The sequence below is a fragment of the Oreochromis aureus genome, linkage group 1, assembly GCF_013358895.1.
Source record: "Oreochromis aureus strain Israel breed Guangdong linkage group 1, ZZ_aureus, whole genome shotgun sequence".
Taxonomy (NCBI): Eukaryota; Metazoa; Chordata; class Actinopteri; order Cichliformes; family Cichlidae; genus Oreochromis; species Oreochromis aureus.
Genome location: NC_052942.1, coordinates 32593196 through 32618024, shown reverse-complemented (window position 1 = coordinate 32618024; position 24829 = coordinate 32593196). Strand labels below are relative to the sequence as shown.

General features: G+C 39.9%; 1 protein-coding gene across 5 annotated transcripts in view; it reads right to left on the bottom strand.

Moving 5' to 3' along the window:
* chd9 (chromodomain helicase DNA binding protein 9) overlaps positions 1-24829 on the bottom strand; it is a 71518-nt gene that overhangs the window by 38185 nt on the left and 8504 nt on the right. For 2 of the 5 annotated variants that reach the window (XM_031746439.2, XM_031746440.2), the window contains exon 3: positions 5132-5544. In XM_031746439.2, the coding sequence (XP_031602299.2) occupies positions 5132-5544 (413 nt within the window). Of the gene's footprint in view, positions 1-5131; positions 5545-7797; positions 7972-22025; positions 22123-24829 lie in introns of those variants that run through there. The other 3 variants (XM_039612699.1, XM_039612706.1, XM_031746441.2) reach the window with 3 other exon arrangements.

Below are 24829 nucleotides of genomic sequence, written 5' to 3'. Positions count from 1 at the left end.
TTTAGCTTTCCCTAATGAAAAAAGTGAGGGAGAAGAGATTAGACAGCTAGCAGGCAAGCATTGAAATATGAACAGCTATACGCTGCAGCACATACACTAGACTTAAACCTCCATTTTCTATCATGTAATTGATCTCACAAGCACCATTTTGTTTGATATTTTCCTACTACCCTGCTGCTTTGTAGTATCAGCATATTTATAACATGCCTGCTCACAGGAAGCATTGGATGCACAGCTTTGAGCATGCTGATTGAACCAAATTTATATTAGGAAAAAAAATGTAAAGAGGAGGGGGAGGGTGGAACAAAAAGAGCAGCACACTGCTTTCATCTGATAATTATTTGAGGGTATTTTTCAGCAGGTAGGCTGCACAGAAAAGCACATTCCAGCCTACAGAGAGCCGTGATCGGTCAAGCCTATCCAGTAAAATAACCACCCCCTCTCCTTAGAGTAGATAATGTTGGTTAATATTTAAATTCATAAAATTCTTGCTGGAAAGTGAAAAAAAAAATCTATCAGTGCCTTAGTCCTGTTTATTAAGATTAGGTGTATTTACACAATATTAAAAACAGGATATGCAGGTCCTATGGTGACCCTGAAAAAGGCATCCTGTCCACAACATCTTTTAGTGTCAGTCCATCATGTCACACTGAAAGCAAGTAAAGCTTTTATACTTAAAAATGAACTATTTTTCAATGATGGATTAACTCACTAATCTGTTTTACTATGGATCGATCTGTCATTTCCAAAGCATACCACAAGCAATTTTACTTATGATATTATGGTATGATATATCTTTGAGGCACAAATATGTGCTTAAATAAGGCCCTTTTGATTAAAACAAAAACAAAAAACACCATAAACGAGTGAATGTGAAGATTCAAGATAAACACCTGTAGTACTAACAGTTGAAATGATTCCCCAGGGTTATCGCACCTTATAGCAGCAAAGCATAAGAGCTTCCATGATCATGTGTCTGATTTGCCTAAATACTATGGGATCTAATGGTCTATGTTTAAGCTTTGATAAATGTTCAGCAGTCATAGTGATTAAAGTCAATTTAATTATTAAGACTGTTATAAACCAAGTTGCAAATTAGTCTCTATAATTCCCCAATAGCTGATTTTAATGTACCACATCTTGTTTTGCCAAAGTAGGACATCAGTTAGGACTTCAGTGCTGGAAAATTCTTGTTGGGCTATAGTTTCATTACAAATCCCCAGATAAGTAGAGTCATTTGATACTGAAGCATATTAGCCAAGACAAAGATAACAAATATGTAACATTTTTTCTCCGGTTTGATTTTTCTTGGATATCTGTCATGTCCACCTGTCACAGCGGCTGCTGCATCCATATTTTAATCGGCTGCATTAATTTATTTATTCTCATCAGACAGGCAGATTTTCCATATGATCATATGACCCCCAATTTGCTTTCCAAGCATCTGGTGAGCAAACTATCCGAGTAATCCAGAGGACACTTATTAGGCATTAAACAGAATTGATTCTCCGAGAAACATAGGTAGTGATGACAGTATAGTGGTCTCAGAGAAACAGAGCCTTAAGTATACCGACAATTAGGGTAATGGCCTTATCGTGAGATCCAATTCCCTGCTTAAAGAACAGTCAGACGATGCGATGGAAGAGTGAGCACATACTCAAACAGCACCAAATACACACAACCTCCAGCTTTCTGAACACAGCCAAGCGCACACCCTCAACAGAGCAGAGCCTGAATTAATGACTTTAGCGGAAGGTTAGTACCTCTGCAGTCGGTATACATTAATATTTTATGTGGAGATCCTTGGTGGTGCATGCATATAAACAGGACTCTCTCCACTATGAATATAGAAAAGAAGCTTCATGTTATAGTCTCAATCACCGCAGTCTTCATCACAAGTGCAACAGATCTACCCCTCACGGTACATATATAAACATATTCCAACTGCATCTGTGTGGAGTAAAAATAGAAACTGTGAATCTTCTTCACAAAAAAAGAAAGAACTAGTAAACAGACTATGCATTATACAACCTATCTATAATTAATTGTGTACTCTTGAATGTATGCAAATGTGTGTAGAATTGGACTTTTATTGCCAGACCAAGAGTCAACCTAAAATCCATTTCATCTATGATATGGGTAACTAGACTTCAATTCAGCTGTAACTACCCAAGTAGTTGAATGACAAGAAGATCATCACAGGTATGCCACATAAGAGCAAGAGGCCAAGGCACAGTCAGAAATACAGCCATTCATAGCCTTACTGCAAGAACACTATTATGGATAGGCCCTATGAAGTAGTTCTACAAGTCCATAGTCAAAATGTACAATACAAAAATGAAACTAAACACTGTAACTGTTACAACAGTGCCAGTCAGTTCAGTGTTTTATAGCTGGTATGTTTGTTCTGTTAGGCTGGAAAGTTTTCTCCTTTCTTTCTTTCATCAACAAGTATTCACTCCCTGTGCATTTGCAATAATGCATTTACTTCATTTACTGTTTAGAAAAAAGTTAAGTCAAAAAGTGGGTGTTGAAAATGGCATTTATGACAAAATCAGGCCATCCAGTGCTCAGGACAATAGGTTTTAGTTTTTATGTTTATGATTAGAGTGCCGTGAGACTGTGGCGGATCATGTTTTGACTTCGTGATTCAAGGTCTACACCTGCCTGTCTCAGTGAAACTGGACTTGCTGGATTTAGGTGAATGCACATTCTATTCCTGTAAGTGTCTTTGTTTATATCAACATGGCTATCAAGAGTCACAGTTATTTTGGTTTTTGAGTCTTCAAGCAGCATCATTAAGTGCAGCTCTTGAAAAAGATCCGCTCCAATTTGTCTGTTCTTTATTTGCTAATTACCAAAGTAAAGGCTCCATTAGCCTCAAGATTTTCTTAGCTATGAATCTTCACACCTCAGAGGAAACATTCACACACTCCTACAAACCTCTTGTCATATACAGACAGCTATACGTCACTGCCGTTTTCGCACCAAAGTCTTTTGCATTTTAACAGCTTAACATATTTAAGAGCAATTTTAATTTAGCTTAAATCACAAAATATGCAGTTCATTAAATAAAGCACAGTAATGTTAATACAAGCCCCAGAATGAACATATGTTGATGTGTTCAGAAACTAAAACTGGTATTGATTTAGCAAAATCTAAAGCAAAGCAGTCAAACTAATTTGAAATGTTGTGCACTTTATAAATTTCTCTCTAAAGAAAACAGTATGGTCCTTCTAGTCAGATGACCGGTCCATCATCTGACCTGAATACATTTCATTTTTCAAAATGGCTGGAATGCATGAAGAAATGGGTGCTATAAAATGTGGTCCATATCACTGAACTATTTTGGTCTGACTGTTTTTTTGTTTTTTAAAACAATATTTACCCCAGGTATGGTTGCTTGGGCTACTTAGCTCATTAGCTTATAACAACAATGCCTGCTATCTGTGAGACATTTAAATGACAGACTGCAAACACATTGTTAGCTGTCCTTTAAGGCCAACAACTCTTAGATTGCATTTGATTACATACAGATGGTTTTAAGAACTGTGTCTCAACGGATGCAAGGTGGTTAGAAGAGTAAAAGATCTGGGTGTGCACTCTCTAACCGATATGAGTGAAGCTTCCTGATCTTAAAAGTCAAAGATAAATAACAAGTTCAAACAACGCTTTCATTTAAAGATCACACCTGAGCTTGTTCAAAAATTCAATCACATCCACAAACCTCATGGAGCTCATTATGGAGCTGAGACATGACTTAATGTGAACACCAACAGACACCTACCTCTAACTAAAGTGTAGGCAGACTGTATCACAATGACTGATGCCTCCATCATCTTACTGTTCTCCCAAACATTAGCACTTCCAAAACTTTGTCATTATCTCACACAGGACATGTGAAATCCATTATGTGCTACAGCTTTTCTCCCTCAGCATACCTCATCTAATTATTAATCAAGGCTGCAACCAGCCAGATATTCAGTTTGACCATTTCCAGCTACTCTCACGCTAGGTCTCAAATGTGGGTGCTGCTTTAAAAGTAATAGCGATTTTTTTTCTAGCTGTACAATGTGATATATTTAAACATTCCCCCATTCCTTCAGTTCCCTGCCTCTGCATTCACATCTGCACCAGCTGATATCTTAACAGGCTGCGCTGGGTGTGGCTTAGAGCTACATACTGCTTATAGCAGTTAAAAACGGGGGGATGGGAGGCAGATTAAGGTATCTTTACATCAGCACTACTCACCAAAACATACTAAGCAGCACTGTCCTGCATGTAAATGCAGTCTTTGTGCGCTCCTCCCATGTCTATGCTGATGACTGAGCCTGGTTTATTGTTATGGCATGCAGTAAAGTCTGTTGAACTTTGAGCTTCCATCTTGGCAACCACAGGCAGAAAATAAATGTAAAAATGTACCAATAAAAATCAACCGATACAAAAGAAGCTAAAATCAGTCATACGCTGCTGCTTTATTAAAGCAATTACGAAGAAGACAGGTCAGAAAAAGACAAAGTACATGTATGGTAACATTAATTCAAGATTGAACTTACCGAGCTGTGACTTGGGCACTTGAAAAAAATGTTGTTTTTTTCCCCTATTGAACATTGCTCTTTTTAAACTGGCTCTTGAATCACACATTTAGAACAGTCATTGTAAATATGTAATAGTTTCAAACTCTAAACCATCCGTTTAAATTCCTAAGCTTCAGTGGGAACTATTAGAAAAGTGGATGTGGATGAAGTGAAGAGTCTCAACATAAACTTGACTTTTACTGAACGCAAGCTATGTGTTAAACCATTTTCCAGTAGTGACAAAACAGTGATCAATAATGTTAACATTGCTATACAATTATTTAAAAATCCTAAAGTGTTTTAGGAAAAATTTTTAATTCTGAAATGCTGAAGCTACGATTTCTTTGTCTTTTGTGTATTAAGTATAATGACAGATAGTTAATCAGTGGCACATGTTACTTGCTCATACGGACTCATGAAATGCCGCTGTTACTTAAGCATGAGTTGAGTTAAAAGAAATGAGATCAAAGCAATGCTTAGTGGATTATTTTTTGCCAAAGCAACAGCGCACTGCAGCGGTTTATAGATGAGCATTAACGATTGTGACTACATACCCGATCTTGGCCTTCTGCTTGGGCTTGGACGAGGGTACAATACAAGCTTTCCTGCAGGCCTTCTCCTTGGACCGTGCCTTCCCATTTCCTTTGTGCTCATGATCACGGTGGGCTTTGTACTGCGAAGAAGAGCTGGGGAAGCTCTCTGGGCTCATAACCCTTGGGATGTTTTTCTCCCCTCTTTGCCGAGCCTTTGCAATAGCCTCTGATATTATCCTATTGGCCTTCTCCTGCTTGTCCTGTGGAGTTGACTCCATCTGTTGATGTGTCCTCCGTGGAACCCTCTTCTCTGATGAGGAGCTGGATGAAGATGAAGAGGAAGATGAAGAGGATGATGACGAAGATGAGCTGCTCTTCATTGGGGGACTGAGGACCCGTATCTGGCTTCCGGGACCATTAGCGTTCTTTCGAGGCTATGGTGAAAGAGAAAAATAAACAGAAACATAGTGAGTATGGTATGGTACTGTAAAAGGCGTTTCATAAACAGCAGCGATGTCATCTAGCTTTCGAAACAAAAAGCTGCACCTTAGAAAAATCTAGTGATGCAAAGATCTTTAAAAAGAAAAAGCTTAACAACAAAATAAATGTAAAAATACTAGCTTCAAAACACTGACTCACAAAAAATAAATAAAAAATACAAAACAGGAAGAAAACCCCCCCCCCAAAACATCAGCCTGAATTTACATAATGCATATAACAGATTACAAAGCCAATGAGGTACAATGTGGAAGTACTGATACAGCCTGCAGCCATTTACAGGTTATGTATTTCTACTTATATAGGTGTGTTGTCACTAGGTTTGGTAACAAACATTTTTTTTTTTTAATATAAATAAAATATATTGTTCAAAACATCTTCCTGTTTTGTAACACCATAAGTATTTATTTAAAATACAAAGCCATTAATACCACTACTTGTATTTATAGCTGCATTCAGCATGTGGGTCCACTATAGTCACACAGCTCAGCTAACACAATCGAATTATTGTTTCCTTCATAGAATATTGTGGAAGCACAGTGCGATGCCATTTTACTGTACAATAAGCAGCTGAATCTAATAAATATGAAACAAGGTCTAAAACAAGGAAGAAACTAAATGTTAAAATCCAGCCTTCTATGAATTCGCAACATACTAGGGTGCATCCGTGTGACGGATGAAAATATCACTCATTCAGAAAAACAGAACCTTCTAAAGGCTGTGTGAAGCACTCAGGCAGCAGAGCTTGTTGCTGTCCCCATCTCGAAAGCTGGGGGTGGAGGGTGGACCTGCCATGCTCTGCATGATGCTCACTTTAACTCCACTCTACTAGTAGACACTGAGCTTGATGAAAGGCCAATGTTTCCTCCAAGAATTCATTTAGATCAAGGGCAGAAGACCCTCTGTCTGAACTCTGAAACCATGTGACATCAAAAGTCAAATTAAATTCTTTTGGCTCAAGTAAGCTTTTCAAACGGAGGGTTAAACACGGGTTCAATGTAGCAGGTCACAGTGAGCCTCGCAGACATAAATAATCTAGCCTGCCTGATACATGATAATATGTGCATAATAGATGGCGTGACTGCGGTTATGACTACACAAGCACCCTGTGGTGGGCTTTAAGCCCAGCAGAGAGGGAACCCATAAATGGATGACCTAATCTAAAAATGTGTTGCGTATGCCTACATGGCCCAGGCGCGGCTGGTTGCTTTTTTTTCCACACTGCTAGCTAAATAAAGAGAATTAGCTTGAACCTCACTGACAAAGTGGGGGAGGGAACTGAATAACTAGCAATTCATTTGGAAGAAGTGGGGAGAAAAAAAAAAAACCACACACATACACACAAAAGCTGCATTATGATTTTCATGTGTGCCACGCCGCTGAGGCTATTAGGAGGAAATTTACCAGATCATGCTGGAATGTTCTCATTTAAGTTATTGGTGAAAAGAAAGAAAAAAAAGAGAGAGAGACAGAGGGAGGAGTAGAAAGTAATGTTTAAGAGCGGAAGAACATGAACGCACATGAAAGAGGTAGGAAAGAGGAAGACTAAATATGAAAACAGGTTTCTATCAGAGAGGGAGCGCAAGGGAGAGAGAGAGAAAAGATAAAATGCACCAAAAGTGAGAGCACTGCAGCTGTGTAATACATCTATAAATAACTGAAATTACAGCCTGCCAGCACTGCAGTGATTTCAATCTCTCTAGCAGCACGCAGTCCCATGAAAACGGCAGGGACTATTACAGCTAATGAAAAGGTAGAGTAAGCTCCATTTGGGCCGGACACCTTTCCCTCGCTCCCACCCTCTCATTTCCACATGTAGTGAGGTCTCTGGTGACTGACAGGCTCAACTCATAGAGGGCACAAATACACGCACGCGCACACACACACACACACACATCATACACTGTACATAAACTACAGAACAGGGCAGCAGAATTCAACTGAGAATGAAAAGTGATGTATGATCAGACAGTGGGGATGGGGAAAATACTGTACATCCAGTAAACCATGCTAAGGTCCAGCACAGCAAAGCAAATGAATATAGAGGGAAAGGGGAAAAAAGCAGCAATGAGTTCAAGATGGCGGCAGTGCAGCATGAGCCAGTAGCAGAGGAGGTTGTTCAGTTCCTGCCGGCCCCTCCTCCTCCCCTTGTCCCTCCTCCCTCCCAGCTCTCAGCACAGCTCACTTACCCTTCCTCTTGGCCTCTTCACTGTAGACATGGTGTTTTTTTTCCCTTCCTCTTTCCTCCCCCTCTCCAACCGGCTAACAAAAGCCTTGCCCTTTCGCCGGGTTTCTTCTCTCTCCGTTGCTCACTCACACTTTCTGTTACAAACACACTCACTCTCTCCTTTTCGTTTTTCTCTCACTCTTCCTTGAGCCGTGTGTCCCCCCCTCCCCTCCCTCTCTCCTCGTTTGCCTCCCCTCCTCCTTCCCGGTCAGCTCTTCTCCTCGGGCAGTGCAAGAGCGCCGGATCTGTTCGTCTCCTCCTCCCCCAGCAGGCAGGGCTCAAGAGGAGCGCATGGGAGCTCACTCTCTCTCTCTCTCCCACTCGCTCTCTCTCTCTCACCCTCGCCTGTCTCTTCACAGGGTGATGGGGGAGCAGCGCTGTTGGCGGTAGAGGAGGTGCGTGGCAGTCCAGGAAGCTCTCATTCTGCTGCTGTGTGCTGCTTTACTGTCGTCCGGCTTCACCCAAGTCTCCCTCACTCACTCTCTCTCTGTGCGTGTGTCAGAGTTGCCTTCCTCTCTCCTCCCCTCTCATTGATTCCTCTTTTTGCCTGCCTTTCGTGAGTGCTCTCAGTGCCTCTCTGAGCCTTCACCCTCTTGTTTCTTGTTCTTTCTTGCTCTTCCCGCTTAGCTGTTTCTCTTTTTGTGCCTCTCCTCGTCTTCTTCACCAGCTGGGATAAGGTAGGTTACTCCTTTTATTACACACAAAAGCCTTTTTTGTGTTATCTTGCTCGCTTGTTTGGCTGATTGTTTTTTCCTCCTTTTTCCCCCACTTATCTTTTTCCTCGTTCTCCCTCGCTGCCCTCCCCTCTCCTTGGCTCGGGCGTGTGTGGCGAGCTCGAGACTCTGGCAGGCAGAGCGGCGGAAAATGAAAGCACAAAGCAGCAAAATGCATCAGCATGAATATTAGAGATGTCGTTAAAACCCAGACTCGTTTTTCTCTCCCTCTCTCTCTCTCTCTTGCTCACTCTTGCTCACTCTCTCTCTCTCTCGCTCTTTGTAAGGAAGTAGGCCAGCAGATGGTGCTAGCAGTTATTACATTAACTTTCACAACTTAACCCCCAAAGTACTGGATTTCTCCCACGCCACAGATTGTCAACATCGTAGCTTTTCACTTCCTCATATTGGTTACTGATAGTGATATGGTGATTTATAAATAGAACAGCAGATTCCAAGAGAAGAACAAACAGAAAAACAAATTTCCAAAGGCTAAAAATATATTTCTCATACAAACAGACTAAGAAATGAGCAGAGTATAACAGACTTTCAACTTCCTAATTAAATCTGGCACACACAGCCTACACTGTCTCCAGCGGTGAATTCAAGCACTTTTACCGGGTCAAGGCCAGGTCACCCTGCTACGAGTCTTGAGGGAGGGGTGACCAAGAATGGAAGCTGGGATGTGTCCAAGACATGGAGCTCTTCCTGTGAACCACAAACTCTTTGAGCAAGAAGGCCTTTCAGGGAACTCCTGACAGCACGATGTAGGGGCCATGTGCACAGCCTGGCACATGGTATTGGGAATTATTTAGACACAGGCTGGCTTGACGCCAGGTACAATACCCCCCAACGACTGGGTTAGGCCTGAGCTACTGACGGACGCCATCAGCTGTTTTTAGTCTGTGTTTACTGTGCAAAACAAGGTAAACCAATATCCTTCCCACACAACACAAAGTCAATTTCAAATGCAGCTGCACACAACAGAGTTTGTTGTCTGTCCAGTTCAGTTCAAGGAGGGATACACTTTCCATGCCGTTTCTAAAAAAAAAAAAAAGTTATTCTAATGGCCAAATCTAAGACACCAAGAAACTAAAGGACTAAATGGTTGCATTCACGGGATGAATGATTACCACAATTCAAAACACGAACAGTTTTTGAAACATATGCCATCTGACCGGTCAGGGTGACACAAGCAGCATGGCTGTTGTGAAGACATTAGTAAATAAAACACAGAGTAAGACATCATCCTAGGAAGCAAGGAGGCAGACTTTCAGGCAGGAACACATCCGATATAGTGTTACTTTTTAAAAATATATATATATCACTTATTATATTATTAAATGCCGATTCTCCTCACATGTGTTGTGAGTTTATGGTGTGAAATGTGTGGGGTAGTGTGTTGAGGTTACAACACAATATGGCTTTACACTCCATGTTGTATACATATTCTAACAGCCTTATTCAAAATCTGTATGTGTAAATGGGGGTGTTGGTATAGCAGTGGCTCTAGAAATTCTCACACCATCTCCCTCTGGTTTGCACTTAAAGCTTTATATTGTCTTTTCTACAGAGATCATAGCCATGTGTGCACAGCAATAGTCCTTTCTAAATGTTTGCAGCAGCGGGCATTGTATCAACCTGCCAAGCCAGGCCTTGGAGTTTGGACTTTAAAGCAGACCACATGCTTGCTGCGAGCAGAGCAACAGCATTTTCTCCAAGCTCAACAAATCTATTGTCAGATAATGTCCACCAGGCTACAGTCCCCAAGGATGACTCGACAACACACACTCACTCACACTCACATTGTAATGAGTCCACAGTCATATATTGCAAAGTCATATATTCAATCCGCCCTAGACAAACTTAAAAATAAATAAATAAAGATACAGTCTCCTCACAGTCCTCATTAAACTGCAACAGTGAAAACATAAAAAAACCTGTGTCATTCATTACTTTAACTGCCACAGGTTTACACAAGTATGCAATTTTGTACATCCCACAATGGTTTATCTCCAGGAAAAAAAAAAACATCAAGTATTTGAAGAATAAAATAACCTGGTTCAAGCCTCTAGAGAGTCTGAATAATGCCTCATTTAAAACAAGATTCAATAACTATGTTGCTTTTAATGAAACATTTTTGCTGCATGGTAAATGTTTTTTCTACCCGGACAAGATTTTCAAAAATGAAGGGGAAAAGAGTATAGCAGTCCACAACATACACATGCTTCAACGGTCACATGGCATGAAGCCACAGCTCCTTGGCAACTAGACAGTTAATATGCAAACAAGCCTGGCAGCTCTGTACAAGGGGAGTGGCTTCCTTTTAGGACAGATGAGGGAGGGGAAAGGAAGAGGGGAGGGAAGTAGAGAAGGGGAGGGGAGTAGCAGAGCTGGTAAAAGGAAGCGGGTGGAAAAAAAAAAAAAAATGTGTGTGCGCATAGAGAAGCAGCGTGGCTGCAGAGGCACAGGTGTCTGTCTCTGAACACTCCATTACTTCCTCATCAAAGGGTCTGTATTAGTGCGCCACTGCTCTCATTTCTTGCCTGAACCACCATGAGAGTCTCCACCAACTCACCATTAAGAAAATGGAGAGCTCAGAGCTAGCAATGCACTGGCTGTAAATGACAAGATGGCTAGCACCCACGAGGCTCCAGAGCCAAAAGCCAGCTGTTACTCTCATATCCCAGAAATTAATTCCTTATCCAGCTCAAATGCAATGACACCAAGTGTCAGTGACAACACTGTGCGGGATGAAAAAAAGGCTGCACTGGAATAGACAGTGCACACAGTTCACATTTTTAAATGTTACTTAAGAATTAAATTTGAACAGTACTTGTTTCATATAATGATGTTTTCACTGGTGAATAAGTTCACTGTTGTGTTCTCAAGCCATAAAATACACACAAAATCAAGGACAGCTATTCTGTAGCGGAGACTCAACTGTGTGATTTCGTTTTGTCTTCAGTGACCAATGCTAGATCCAATCTATCCTTGCCATGATTCTGAATTAGACATGCTATGATGAAAATGGATGGCGTCCTGTTTAACTATTTTTCTTTTTAGCCAAAAAAATAAAGTCTCAACAATATAATGATTTATGTATTTCTTGGAAAACAAAGCCAGCTTTCAAAATTTAATGAGAATCAATTCACAATATTCTATTATATCTATCTACTATTTTCATTTCTGAACCTGTAGCACAGAAGTAGATAGTCCACTTAAGTTGTATTTGTTATATTGAATATTCTTGGTTTAGTTGCTGCCTGGGTAGAGGTTGCAAGTGAATGAACACATAAAAGTCACCTGTAGTGAATTCACCAAATAGTTACCTGCCTTCTTGTGCTAAACGTATGGTCCTGTGATTTGTCCATTTGTGTATCTATTTGTTTATGGAGAGCCTAAGGGTTTTCAAACAATGCAAACATACACTTGTGCAGCCCTCCAAAATCTCAACTGCTCATTGCTGGATATGGATGACATGCATTGCATTTAACAGAACAAGTAAGGGAGTGATAGTGGCATTTAACTAGAATGAAAAAAGCACAAACCCCCCCATAAAACTCCAAAGTTTAAAAAATAAAAGTATGAAAGTAGAAACCTTGTTGCAGTGGACTCATTTTGTTGCTTTAAACACTTTCATTTCAGCTCTTTGTATGTTTATAACTTTGCTTTTCTCCGTGGCTGGCTGATGGACCAACAATAGCACAAGCAAGAGTAGCCCACAGACCGGTTTTACCACATACTTTTGATACTGCCCCTGTCTGATGATTTATGCTCTCTACAGGTAGATTGACAGTTTGTAGCTGCCCATAGACAGCTAACACACTGCCAATGCACTACAATCACATGGGCACAATGAAACATGACATGGACTTTTTAACTAGGGAGCTCACAGAGTAAAGACCACTTGATGACTGTTTGAGCTGAACCTGTCATTTGTGTTCTTACCTACACCTCAGTCTGGAAAAATTCTGGATGACCATGACTGTTTAATGTCAGCCAGGCTGTAAGTTTTGAAAGGAGGTGGGCAGGTTATTCATTCACCTTCCAAACAGGTGTTCTAGTTTATCAAAGAGAATAACAGAAATTGTTTTGCAAATATTTAAACTTTAAAAAAAACAAAAACAAAACATTGATACCCATGAAAGAGGTTTTGGCTTTCTTCAAAAGAAAAAAACAAACACCAAAACTGCTTTTTTTCACAAGGACTTTCTAAGCTGGGTTTAATATACTTAAGATCAAAATGGATTTTTCTTTTTCATATGGTGAAATTTAAGAGGGAAATTGAGAGACCTTGCTCAATTCGCTGCCTGAACTCCAGTTGTTCTTATATTCCGAGTCACCCCCTAAACATTTAAACCAGGAAGAAGCCAGCTTTGTATATTTTTAATAAACTTTAAATTAGACATAGTTTTTCTCTGTCTTCTGCAAGTGTGAAAGGTGTTAAACCATCAAATTACTCGTAATGTAGGTGTTTTTAAAAAGGTGATGCTGCAGCTAGAAATAACTACTGGTCACATGGGAATTGTTCAGGCCACTTTCATCTTACTGTTAGTTCAAAACGTTTCGTATAATACAGATAATTATAATGCTGCATCCACCGGGTTAACCATTCAATAAACCCAACAACACTGCCAGCACACTATGCATTGTGTGTGCACATGTATGCATCTGTGAAGATAATTATAGATAACGTGCGAGTAAACCAGGATCTCAAAGCCGAAAAGGAAAAAAACAAACAAATACAATACCCCGTTTTCTTTTCTCCATCCTTTAACAAACATTCTCCAACAGACTGCATGATCTTTACATCACAGTTATTTCAGTACAAATACAACACTAAGTGTACTGGATACAGTTAACTAACAGGCCCAGCAAATTGAAGGACAGGCTTTATAAATGTAATCATGCTGCACTCCTTAGAAGTACAACAACAGATCCAACAGGCTTTCATAAAGAAAGCCTATATGCTTGTGTTTGTGTAATGCACTATTTGACTTCTTCCTTTATTTAAACAAGTTCAGCGCTGACAGACATTCCTAATTCCAACAAAAAGCCTTTTGGGTGCAGATGGGATATAGGTATGGTATGCTGGACGTAATCATCTAGCTATGTCAGTATTAAACACTAGGGGGTGACTGTGAGGAGACAAAGCAGGAATGCAAGGTATAGAGAAAAGATGTCTACAGCCACCTTATGTGATTCACATCCAAGTATGAGTGCAGAGTAAATGTCAGCCCTTTGTCTAAATTCCACTAATAAAGCAAAAGAGAAAAAAAAGAGGAAATATGCAACAACCCACAACATCATGATAGTGATTTTACATTAAACAGCATTGTTTTTAACTCCTGAAGTACTATCACAAATGGGTAAATATTTGAAACTGTTTCTCTCTTTGACTTACTACCCACTTAACCAAATAAAACTGAAGCACTGTCTGCCCCTCAGCAGTGTTTCTAAAGTTACTAATTGAACTAAAGCCATGTGAATAGCAATAATGTCTTTCATTATGCTGATGACTAGATTTAAAATCGTATTTTGTTAATTAATATACTGAGGAAAATAAACTCAGGCCTCTGTGTTGTGTTTGCTTTACTTATGATGCTCATTTTCCCAGTGATTCCACAAAAAATAAAACTTTTAAAAAATTAACAGCCATGACGTGGGGTTGGGAGTTGGTCAGAATACATAGTATGGTCTAGTCTGGGCTCTTTGATAACCAGGGCCAATGACTGAGAAGAGAGAGAGCAATTCTAAGTAGGGCATTTGCCCCTCTTGCATCTTTAAGTGTCAGCTCAGAGGGCAGACACTCAGTGAGATTTAAGATGATATTTCAAGGACTAGCACTGCTTGCATGCACGAATGAGTAGGAGTCAAAATGAAAGCAAGAGACCATCCATCCAGAGAGGGACAACTCTCACAATTAGTAGCTGACAAACACACTTTAAATACCAGCAGTGCAACTGAGGAGCCTCACTTCTGAGTAGTGGTTAATATATTTAGTATACTTTATTCTTGACATTCAAAACAAATCTGTGTATAATGTCTTCTCACACATAAACACCCCCACACACTCGGTCTTATCTTTGTGGAAGTGCTATCTAGTTGTATATCACTTTCAAACAGAGGAAAGGACCCTATCATAGACAGAATATAAAACACAAAGTAATTGTGACAACACCAGGTAGTGAAGTCCTGTCATGAAGGGTCAGTTTTGACTATTGCCACCTTTTTGCTTTGAAACTGGACTTTTCAAGCAAGAAGTGGAACTGACTAAGAAACAGAGGGACGGTGGATCATAATTTATATGAACTTTCTCAGTCTTGCCACCCCCTATTTATACATCACAGTTTAAGTGTAGGGAGAGTTTGGAAACTCATCTATTCCCTACAAAATCAGTTTTTATGTTGAAACAAAAGAGCTATTTGAGCTACTTGTATTGTAATATTTTTGATTCACATGCTCCTAAATATATTTCTGTAGAGGGTCTAGTGTTAGTCTCAAATGTGAGTAAAGGCTTATGCTGCCCAACATTGCCTCCCTGCTGTATTTTCCGATCCACATCAGCCTCTTTATTTCATTTTAATGTGGAAAAAAAACCTACTAACAAGGGGAAAAATCATTAGGGATGACTGAGTTTGCATTTTTCAAGGTAAACTCATAACTCTTATTGGTGGTAACCCCATCACTGATCACCACAGCTGGCCAATCAACACTGTTTTTCCTTTCAACTCTGATGAATCCTGAGCTCTGCACTCTTTAAAAACGTCTGTAGCCATGACATTGATTCATCATCAGAACAAAACCAGAGAATGCAGGAGGACCTCTCTATCTGTTATCTTGATTTAAATTAAAGCTTAATGTATAGTCTGTTTGCAGAGATGCTCTTTCCTCAACTTATTTCCCCCCTATCTCACTGGGCGTGTTTGCAAATGAAAGACTCCAAAGTGTGGTGCCTTTTGAAGAGGGGAGGAGAGACAGACAAGCTATTTAATACTCATAGCAACAGAATGAACAGAACAAGTTAGAACTTTAAGCATAAAGAAAAAAAAAGAAGCAGCAGCAAATTCAGTGACTTAACAGTTTTAACTTTGTAGGTGATATCCACAAATGTATGCCCGCTAATTACGGTAGGCTCGTCATGTTCATTCAACACCGTATATGCACAAATCTCTCCTGCTGGTATAGCCTTACATGTCAGGCTGGAATTAGAAAATAAATCCAATTGTGTCTCTTTATTTCACTAACAGTCGAGCTAGTTGGATAGCTTTGCTGTGTGTTTGAGCCACACAGTACACAAACATGGAGACTGGACAGTGCTACCTTTGCCTGACTTGTCCCAGCACAAGTGGTTTCACTTACTGGCAATCTCACAGGAGGGCAATAAGACCGATTCAAAAGATTGCCCAACCCTACCATATTCATACAGTGGAGACTTGTCAATCACAATGTAGGCCCACTCTAAAGGATACCCTGCTTTACTGTACTTTTTCGCTATCAACTGAAATGATAAAGTAATAAACATCATAACAATCATAGATCAACTGAGCAGTAGGGTGGTTTCCATTCTCATTTCTAAACTTCTACTTCTACAAATGGACATCCAGATGAGTTACCTGGTCATGAGAAAGAATGCATGTTAAAGGAATCAGTCTGTCTGTCCTTTATATGTAGTCCATGGTCCATTCTCAGGGCTATGTGCTCATTCTTAAGTCAAATTTCATAGGACTTCATGCTTGAAGACTCCACTAAGGCAGACACCATTTAATATGGCTACCAATCTGAATTGCTTTCTTAAAAATTGTGAAACAGGACATTTGCCTCGGTGGAGGATGTGCTTCGAAAGTGCCCTTCTAGAGGTTTTTTGTGTTAGTGTGTGCTGTGGTTGTTCTGAGTAATGATGTGGTGCTCTCTGAATCAGAGATGGCACAGCAGGTCAGACACCAGGCAGTGAAGTGGAACTGAACTGTGCAAAACAAGCAAGCCGGATGATGCCATTCATTAATGGGAACATCGGTGCAAACTGAAGAGTGGAGCCGAGAGGAGGTCCCTTAGGATGCAAGAGAGAGAGAGAGAGAGTGGGAGAGAGAGAGGGAGCCAGACAGAGACAGAAGGAGAGGGAGGGAGGATGGGAGGGATGAGGTGGAAGAGAACTCAGCAAAGGGCTTACTGCCAGACCTTTACAGCTCCTTCATTATTGAAGCAGTGCAAAGGCAGAGCAGGGCCAGTGCCTGCGTAAGGAGGAACACACAGAGAGGCAACCACGTACATTCATGCACAAGAAGCACAGTGCGGGTGTGTAGTTAACCTACAGCCTTCAGGATTTGATGAAGTGAGGACTTTTTTTCCCCCAGCTTTGATTTCTACCTTCTCCTGTGTGCATGGTAGATATCTATGAAACGAAGAGACCGAGAGTGCAGAGCGAAAGCGTTTTCCCCGCAAAAATGAAAAAAAAGGAAAAGAATTACCTTAGTTGCATCTTAACTTTATATTAAGATAATGACATTTTAACAGTCAAATCCAAATTATAGATCATTTTTATGACATGTCTCATAAGCTGCAACATAAAACTGAGTTGTTGTTGTTTTTTTCAAACTAATATGCAATCTGAGCTAAAGGTAAAGAAGGTAAAAGAGCATGGTGAGGTCTAACAAGAAGATCGGGTCGTCACCCACAAGCCAACTGAAGCATAACGCAATTCACACCTCATCAGGGGTTCCCTGTTGACTAATTTACTAGTCAATTAAACATGAAAGAAAAAATACACTCAAATTGAGAACAATGAAAAAGGAGGGGAAACTGTATCCAAACAAATGTGGTTACACACTGCTCCTGTCGAGTTGCTACGTGCCAATTTACTCAATCATTTTTTTTGGTCAAACTACAGCAGTCATCTGCCTTACTTTACCCCTTACTAGCCCATTAGTGGTAGGTGGGTGTGTTACATCTTAGAAATGAATCTTATGTGTAAGTTCAATAAGGAAGATGCATCTGTGTGCTACCCAGGTGTTTGGAAGCTAGACAGTGCTTTTCATTACTTCCACTTTCCCAAGCTGTCAAGCTCATTGCTGACATCACTGGTCTAGACCAATCATCTTTCGGCCCACCATCTTCAAGCCAATCGGCCACCACTTTGTGTACTTTAGGTGAAATGCTTATAGCTGTGCAATGCCCGACCATTAAATGACAGTAGATTTACAGTAAGATATACAGTAAGATATAAAAATTTACAGGTTTCCTTCGTGTAAACCACCTCCCCCTCATCTCCGCCTCTCTCACATTACTAATAGCTTTATCCAAGCCTCCGTCTTCATCACCACCACCAGCATCTAGACTCCAGGGGGTCTTGCCTAAGTCATCACTAGGAATCTGTACAGCTGCGATGGACCATTGAACTCTAGTTGCCAAACAGCTTAATTCAATCATGAATCGTGTTCAATCCACCCTAATGATCTTTTCTTATAAAACTTAAAACTAACTGAAGTGAAATTAACAATATATGATTAGTTTAACCAACTAGCATTTCTGGTGCCACATAGCAATAGAACCTTTCATCAGCTAGTCAACTAGTCACACATATCACTAGTCCCTTGTGGGGACTATATTCCTGGCTTTACTTAAATTGAGAAATTTGTCCATCTTTTGTACTAGTATGAAATCACCTTAAGTCAAAGACAGACAGATGTTAACCATAAATGTCTAACTGTCTAGTGGCAGGGACGAGTTATGGCCAGAGAAGAAGGAGCTTCCCTGCTGATGATGTTACAGCTGAACCCCAAAATAAACACAGGAATGCAGGGTTTAACACACACTTCATTTCATAGACAGTTATTCAATTTCAAACAGACTGTCAAATTTTCATCAGTAGAGAACAACATTATGAAATGTTTGGCCACAAAATCTGAACTGAGGCTCTTCAGGTTTTTTTCCTGATGCATTACTGAACAAAGTACAAGAAACAATAGTTATTTTTGATAAAATTTGTAATTTTAAGACTATTTAGATTTTTTTTTTTAAATCACAAACTAAAAATAAATAAAAAAAACTAAAATTAAGTATAAATATATTAAAACTATAGTTAGGTAAATTACTTGACTAAATATACTGGTAGCATCCATGCTCTTATTCAATGGCAACGAAACAAGTTGTATGAATCATATCAACAGTATTTGTACTATATTTTAAGTTTTTATTCTTTTCCACTATGATCTTGAAATTGTAATGCAGATTTATGGTGTGTGAAAAACTCGTAAGTTATTTTATGCTATTTGCATTTCTTCTACAACTGTTCCACATTTAAATAACAAAAAATAATTTAGCAGTTTTTAAAAGGGAGCAAGTTTAAGCAAGTCTTCAATTATACTTCTGATTTCAGCTTTATTATGGTTGAGTTTAATGTTTTCCTAATGTATTTTTTAACATACAATATATGTATTAATCTTACTGGTGTGACCTGGTTGAAATCAAACTGGGCTATAGACACTACAGTACAGCATAACCCCCTTACCTCGCTCTAAGACTGCAGACTTACTTTCCTAATGTACTTGAAAGTAAAGTGGGAGGTACAGCTTCAGCTTCCAGACCCCTCTTCTGTGAAACCAGCCCCCAGTTTGGATTCAGGAGAGAGAGACAACTACTCTACTTTTAAGATTAGGCTTAAAACGTTCCTTTTTGATACAGTTGGATCAGATTACTCTGAATCCTCCCTTAGTTACGCTGCAGTAGGTCTAGGCTACTGGGGACTACACATGATTCACTGTTTCTTTTTCAATCACCTTTTTCACTCACTATGTATTTATACACCCTCTGTATTTAATCATTGATTATTATTAATCTCTGGCTCTCTTTCACAGCGTGTCTTCGTCTTGTCTTCCTCCCCTCATCCCAACCAGCCACAGCAGATGGTCGTCCCTGCCTAAATCTAGTTCTGCCGGAGGTTTCTTGCTGTTAAAAGGGAGTTTTTCCCTTCCCATTCTCTCCAAAGTGATTGCTTTAAGGGGGTCATACAATTGTTGGGGTTTTCTGTTTTCTTTGTCTCTAAGGGAATGGGGTTTTGGGGGGCTAACAGGAGGAGAGAAACTGCAGAGAGCATGCAAGACTACAACTCTGCTTGGTCCCAACTCTACATAGTTATGCATCACACAAACAGCAGGTGCTGCTCTCTCAAACCCATTATTTTCAGTGGCTTTCACAGTACAACAAAGAATCACTGGACCTTGTGGTAACTTAAAATGGGCCTTGGGGTGTTGCAGCTAAGTATGAGCCGCACTTTATATAGCGATATAGCATTGTCCACATAACTGTTTGCATTTGTTAAAACAGGCCCAAGAAAAATTCTGGTGCCAAAAAAGTCCACCAGAGGATTAAATGACTACAGGCCTGTCCTGCTAACGTCTGTGGCCGTGAAGTCCATTGAAAGACTTGTGTTAAGGCACCAGAAGGACATTGGACTGGAAGTTCACCTAGCTTACTGTGCCCACCACCACCTGTCAGTGGATCACCAGACCATTAGCACCAGCCTCATCCAGGGATGTGTTCTCTCCCCGCTGCTCTTTTCTCTCTAAACAAATGAGTGCACCTCAGGAGAACCATGTGTGAAACTCCTATAGTTCGTCAAGGACACCACTGCCATTGGTCTGATCCAGAAATATGATGTGTCCGCATACAGACAGGAAGTGGATCCACGCAATCTGAAGTGGTCCTCACATATAGACTCTGTCTGGAAGACGGCCCAGCAGAAGTTGTACTTCCTGCAGCAACTCAGGAAGTTCAACTTGCCACTGAAGCTGCTGGTCATCTTCTACACTATCATCATTCAATCTGTCCTATGCATGTCAATCACTGTCTGGTTCAGCTCAGCCACAAAGCAGGACAGGACTAAACTGGAAAGGACAATCATGTCTGCAGAGAGGATCATTGGTACTGATGTTACCTCCATTCAGGACCTGTACAGGTCCAGGGCTAGGAAATGGGCAGAAAACAGTGCTACAGGATGTCAATTACTAAAACCTAAAACGTTTGCTTTGACTACAGTTTAAGTTAAAAAAAAACAAACAAAAAAACAAAAACAAAAGAAACATCTGCAAACATACAAATAGCAGCTGTTGGATTGGACTGAACTGATGGATTGTATCATTGTCACCAATAGACGATCCAGTTTTTTAATCAGTATCAGATCAATATTTGGTTCAAATACTTGACTGGCACATGGCTAATATGGTTAAGTGTGGGGTAACTTACTTAACATTTTCCTGTTGTTTCTGGCCATTTAAAAAACAAAAATTAAATTGAAGCTTGATGAAATGAAATTTTAATGGCCGTTTTTTGTTTTGTTTTCTGTTTTTTTAATGGGTTTCAGATATGTTTATCACAGTACTGCTCATTTTCCTTTGGAAGGCCAGCACCTCTTTGATGGTGACCAACATTTTTTGTCATATGCAAGAAAAGCCCTGGCTCCATGTGGGTTACATTTTGTAGGTTTGCTACAGCATGGTCAATAAAACAAAAATTTATACCCAAAAAGACACAAATAAAAGTCAGATTTTCACATTAAAGGCCCAAAATTGAGGTGACTGAAATACTCTTGTCATTTTTTTTTTAACCTTTGCAAATCCTGTCTGACAACACTGTAGCCTGACTCACTAAACGGAGAGCAATGATTGATTAATGACATACCGGTTTCAACAGTCAACCCTCTTCTGCAAAGGTAAACAGTCAACTGAGTAAGTCAAATGTTGTTAAAAAAATGAAAAACAAAAAAAACACACACAAGCATAACACACAATAAAAGTCTCCACTTACAACGTCTGCATCCATGGCAACTATTTAATGACTTCCTACTGACACAAACCTGTTTGCTGAAGTTACAAATCACTAAGCACTAAGCCAACTGCCGTCTCTCGGGACAATACAATTGACATTTAGTTTGTCAAAGTCAAGCTGTGGTGCAAAAACCACAGACTGGAACACAATGACAGACTTGTGCACTTATTCCAGTCTTATTCACTTTAGATAACTTTCTTTAAGTTTTTAGTCATATTAAGGGTTTGCTTTTATCCTCTCAATTTTCTCACTCATTGTATTAGGTGTAAACACAAGGACAAAGGGGTCATTACACCTCTGCGTCTTTTCTTATTTCATCTGTTGCACCCTACACTGAAGTAATTTACAAGTGATTTTCAAGCTGTCCCCCTTGAACTGAATCTTTTCATACTCAGAGACACTGTGGTAGTCCAACCGCCCTTTCTGCCAGTCAAAGGTTAGCGTGAGTTCAAGAAGGTTGCGTCACAACCAAAAAGACATTCCAGTCACATACACACACAAAAAAAACCCTCCACATTTTGACCGCTGGGCAAACACTCACCCACCCATCACCCCCCAAAATATTCAAAGCCATTTAATCCCTGGAGAAGGAGGCAAAAGAGAGTAGAAAGGAAAGAAAAGCAGCATAAAAGGGCATACTTTAAATTCAGACCTACTGTGCAGTTGAGGCTGGCAGCGTTCCCACATGCTCCTGACACACTCAATCCAAGTACAACTCCCTCCTCCCTCTCAGTTCTCAGCTCCTCCCCCACTGAACCCTCCCCTTCCGCTCACAGCAAAGGCCGCCTGACTTCCTGTCTACCTCTGACCCTCAGTTATCCCCCGCCCTTATCTGGCAGGCCTCCAAACAGACAGGACAATCAGAGCGGATGAACCAGACAGAATGCTTCGTAGAGTGAGCAAGCAAGACAGAAAATGAAAGACAGAAGAAGAAATGCACACATACAAAGCTCTGCGTGTCACACTGGAGGAGGTTATTAGAGAAAGTGGAAAGTGTGTGAATAAGACAAGCTATCACCATGTGGGCAAGGGGTTTCTCCAAGTACAAGCGTGTGTGTGTGGCACATGTGGGTTGTGGGGTGACAAATGGGGTGACGCATGGTGTCATGTTTCAGTACTGATTATGGCATTGCTTGCCCAGTCTGGATGGCTAGAAGTTACATAAACCCCAGAGAGGTCAGGAAGTACTCAAGCTAGCCTGTCACAGAAACAGCAATCCTTTTTACAAGCATGCACGCATATTCAAAGTTGATGACTGGAAATACAACTCAGAGGAAAAGGCTGGGCAGAGAGGGGAAAGCAGCAATACACCAACGATATAGAAAGCCAGCGGGGAGGCACCTGCTCAGTATCGCTGCTGGGGGGCCCCCAAATGACTACAGCCACCCAGGCCATCAGTGTCCATCAGTCTCACTTCTCTTTTCTATTCAGCATGAAAGCCGTGGCCTCTAGTGTTATGAAAATTACAAACAGTAGAGTGTAGTAGCATGCCAAAAAAAAATGACAAAGCCATTCATTAACACAACAAAGCTAGCACTCCACACATCCAGGTGCCAAAACAATGACAAATAGGGCCTTATATTTGCCACAACGGAATAAAATGAACTGAAGCTGAAATAACATCACAGGGTAAAAACATGACTCCATAAGAAAGAGAGGCTTAATGGCAAAAGTATTTTTTTCTTATTTCTTTTTTTTATAAACTTGCAGCATCAAATTGCCAGTCCCAATCAAATGTGTAAGACCAAACTATGCAATGTAATGTCATATCGGCCTTATGGACTGTCAGTGAGCTGAGTGCCCAGAAATATTTTGGTTTTGAATGGAAATGGGTCCTTAACACCAAAAGGCAATAGATTCAGTATTGAATGTATGAATTTTCGTTTTTCTACCCAAATTTAAGCCAGCACTGCTCTGAGACGTCAGAAGGTAGGCAAGTAAAACATTCAACCACTAAAACTATTTTTTCTTTTTGGGAATGCAAGTGAATAACAGTAATTTGGCATCTTAATAAAAAAAATACTGTGCTTTACTTTTTCCTGCTTTTATATAAAACAGTCAATTTTAAAATTCAGGGATAGCAACAATATGTATTAAAAAATTTCATTTTGATAAATAGCATTTTGATAAAAGAGCTTGCACACATACTGGTGGATTAACCACTACAGAAACATAAAAAATTCATATTTAAGGAATTTGCCAATCTTCCCAGAAGTGGATGCCCAAGTCTAAATGTTTTCTCTAGTTTTCTTTCTGATTTTAAATACGCTAGATTTTTTTTAAAATTACTAGGTATTTTTCAGTTTTACTATCTAAAGCACACGAAGTTCACATATTCACATAGTGCTTTTAATACTAACATTACCTATTACACACATTTACTCCTATGTCTGCATCAAATATGCTGCTTGCAGCCTGTATTATATATATTTACCCTCTTAATATTTTTCTAATATCACAGAATCATCATATCTTCCTTTATAAAATTGGCCGCTCTGCTAATATAAACCTATAATGTAGAGCTGTCCTTGTTTGTGACTGGTCATATGCTGCCAACTCTACACCTTTCATGTGAACGTGTTTGTAGTTGTATTTGGAAACCTTAGGTTGATTTTTCAAGTTGATAACCACCTTCGTATGACCACATAGCCTAACCGCTGATGTTAAGTGAAATGAAGCCAGATAATGGAAAGATATCCTGGGTAGGCTGAACTTGTTTTGTAGTATAAGCCTTGGCTGACCAACACACACAATGAAGCATTTTCAAGTAAAGGTGGCTATCTAGCTAACAAGCTCTAGCTGAGCTTGCTAGCTAGTTTAGTCGATAGCTGGTTTAAAAACAGGGCTAGACAACATATTGATATTCTTAAAAAAAGAAGAAAGGGAAAAAAAGATAATCATATAACTTAAATATCTAAGGAGATATCAATGTTGAGATTTTAAAATCATCTGTCCTTGACAACTAGAATCTCAAAATTCTGAGGACACAGCTGCCCTGTTTCTTTGTGCAGTGATGAATAAAGTTAGAAGAAAAAAACAAAACAAAAACAAGAGCATGTCCTCGGGGTTGAAAAGGCCACAGTGAATTCAAACCCAGGACCTTCTTGCTGTGAGATGACATGCACCATTGCACCACCTATATAACCAACAATTAATTTTCAGTTTGTAGCTCTAAAGGATTGCCAAACCCTTAAGTCTTTCCTGCGAAAAAGCCTAAGTCAATAGTATGACTTGCAAAAAATAAACAAAGTGATATGTGTGTGTATTTAGCAGACTTTTATTTTGCTTTACTGGGTACACTGCCAACATAGACACCAAACATTCAACAGCCTATGACACTGGATAAATGTCATTATTTCAAACATGCCTTTATCAAATCAATTCAAATTTCAGTGGCCAGTGTGACTCTATGGTGGATGAATATAAAATGAGTATTCATTGCAGTCTTCTCTTTGT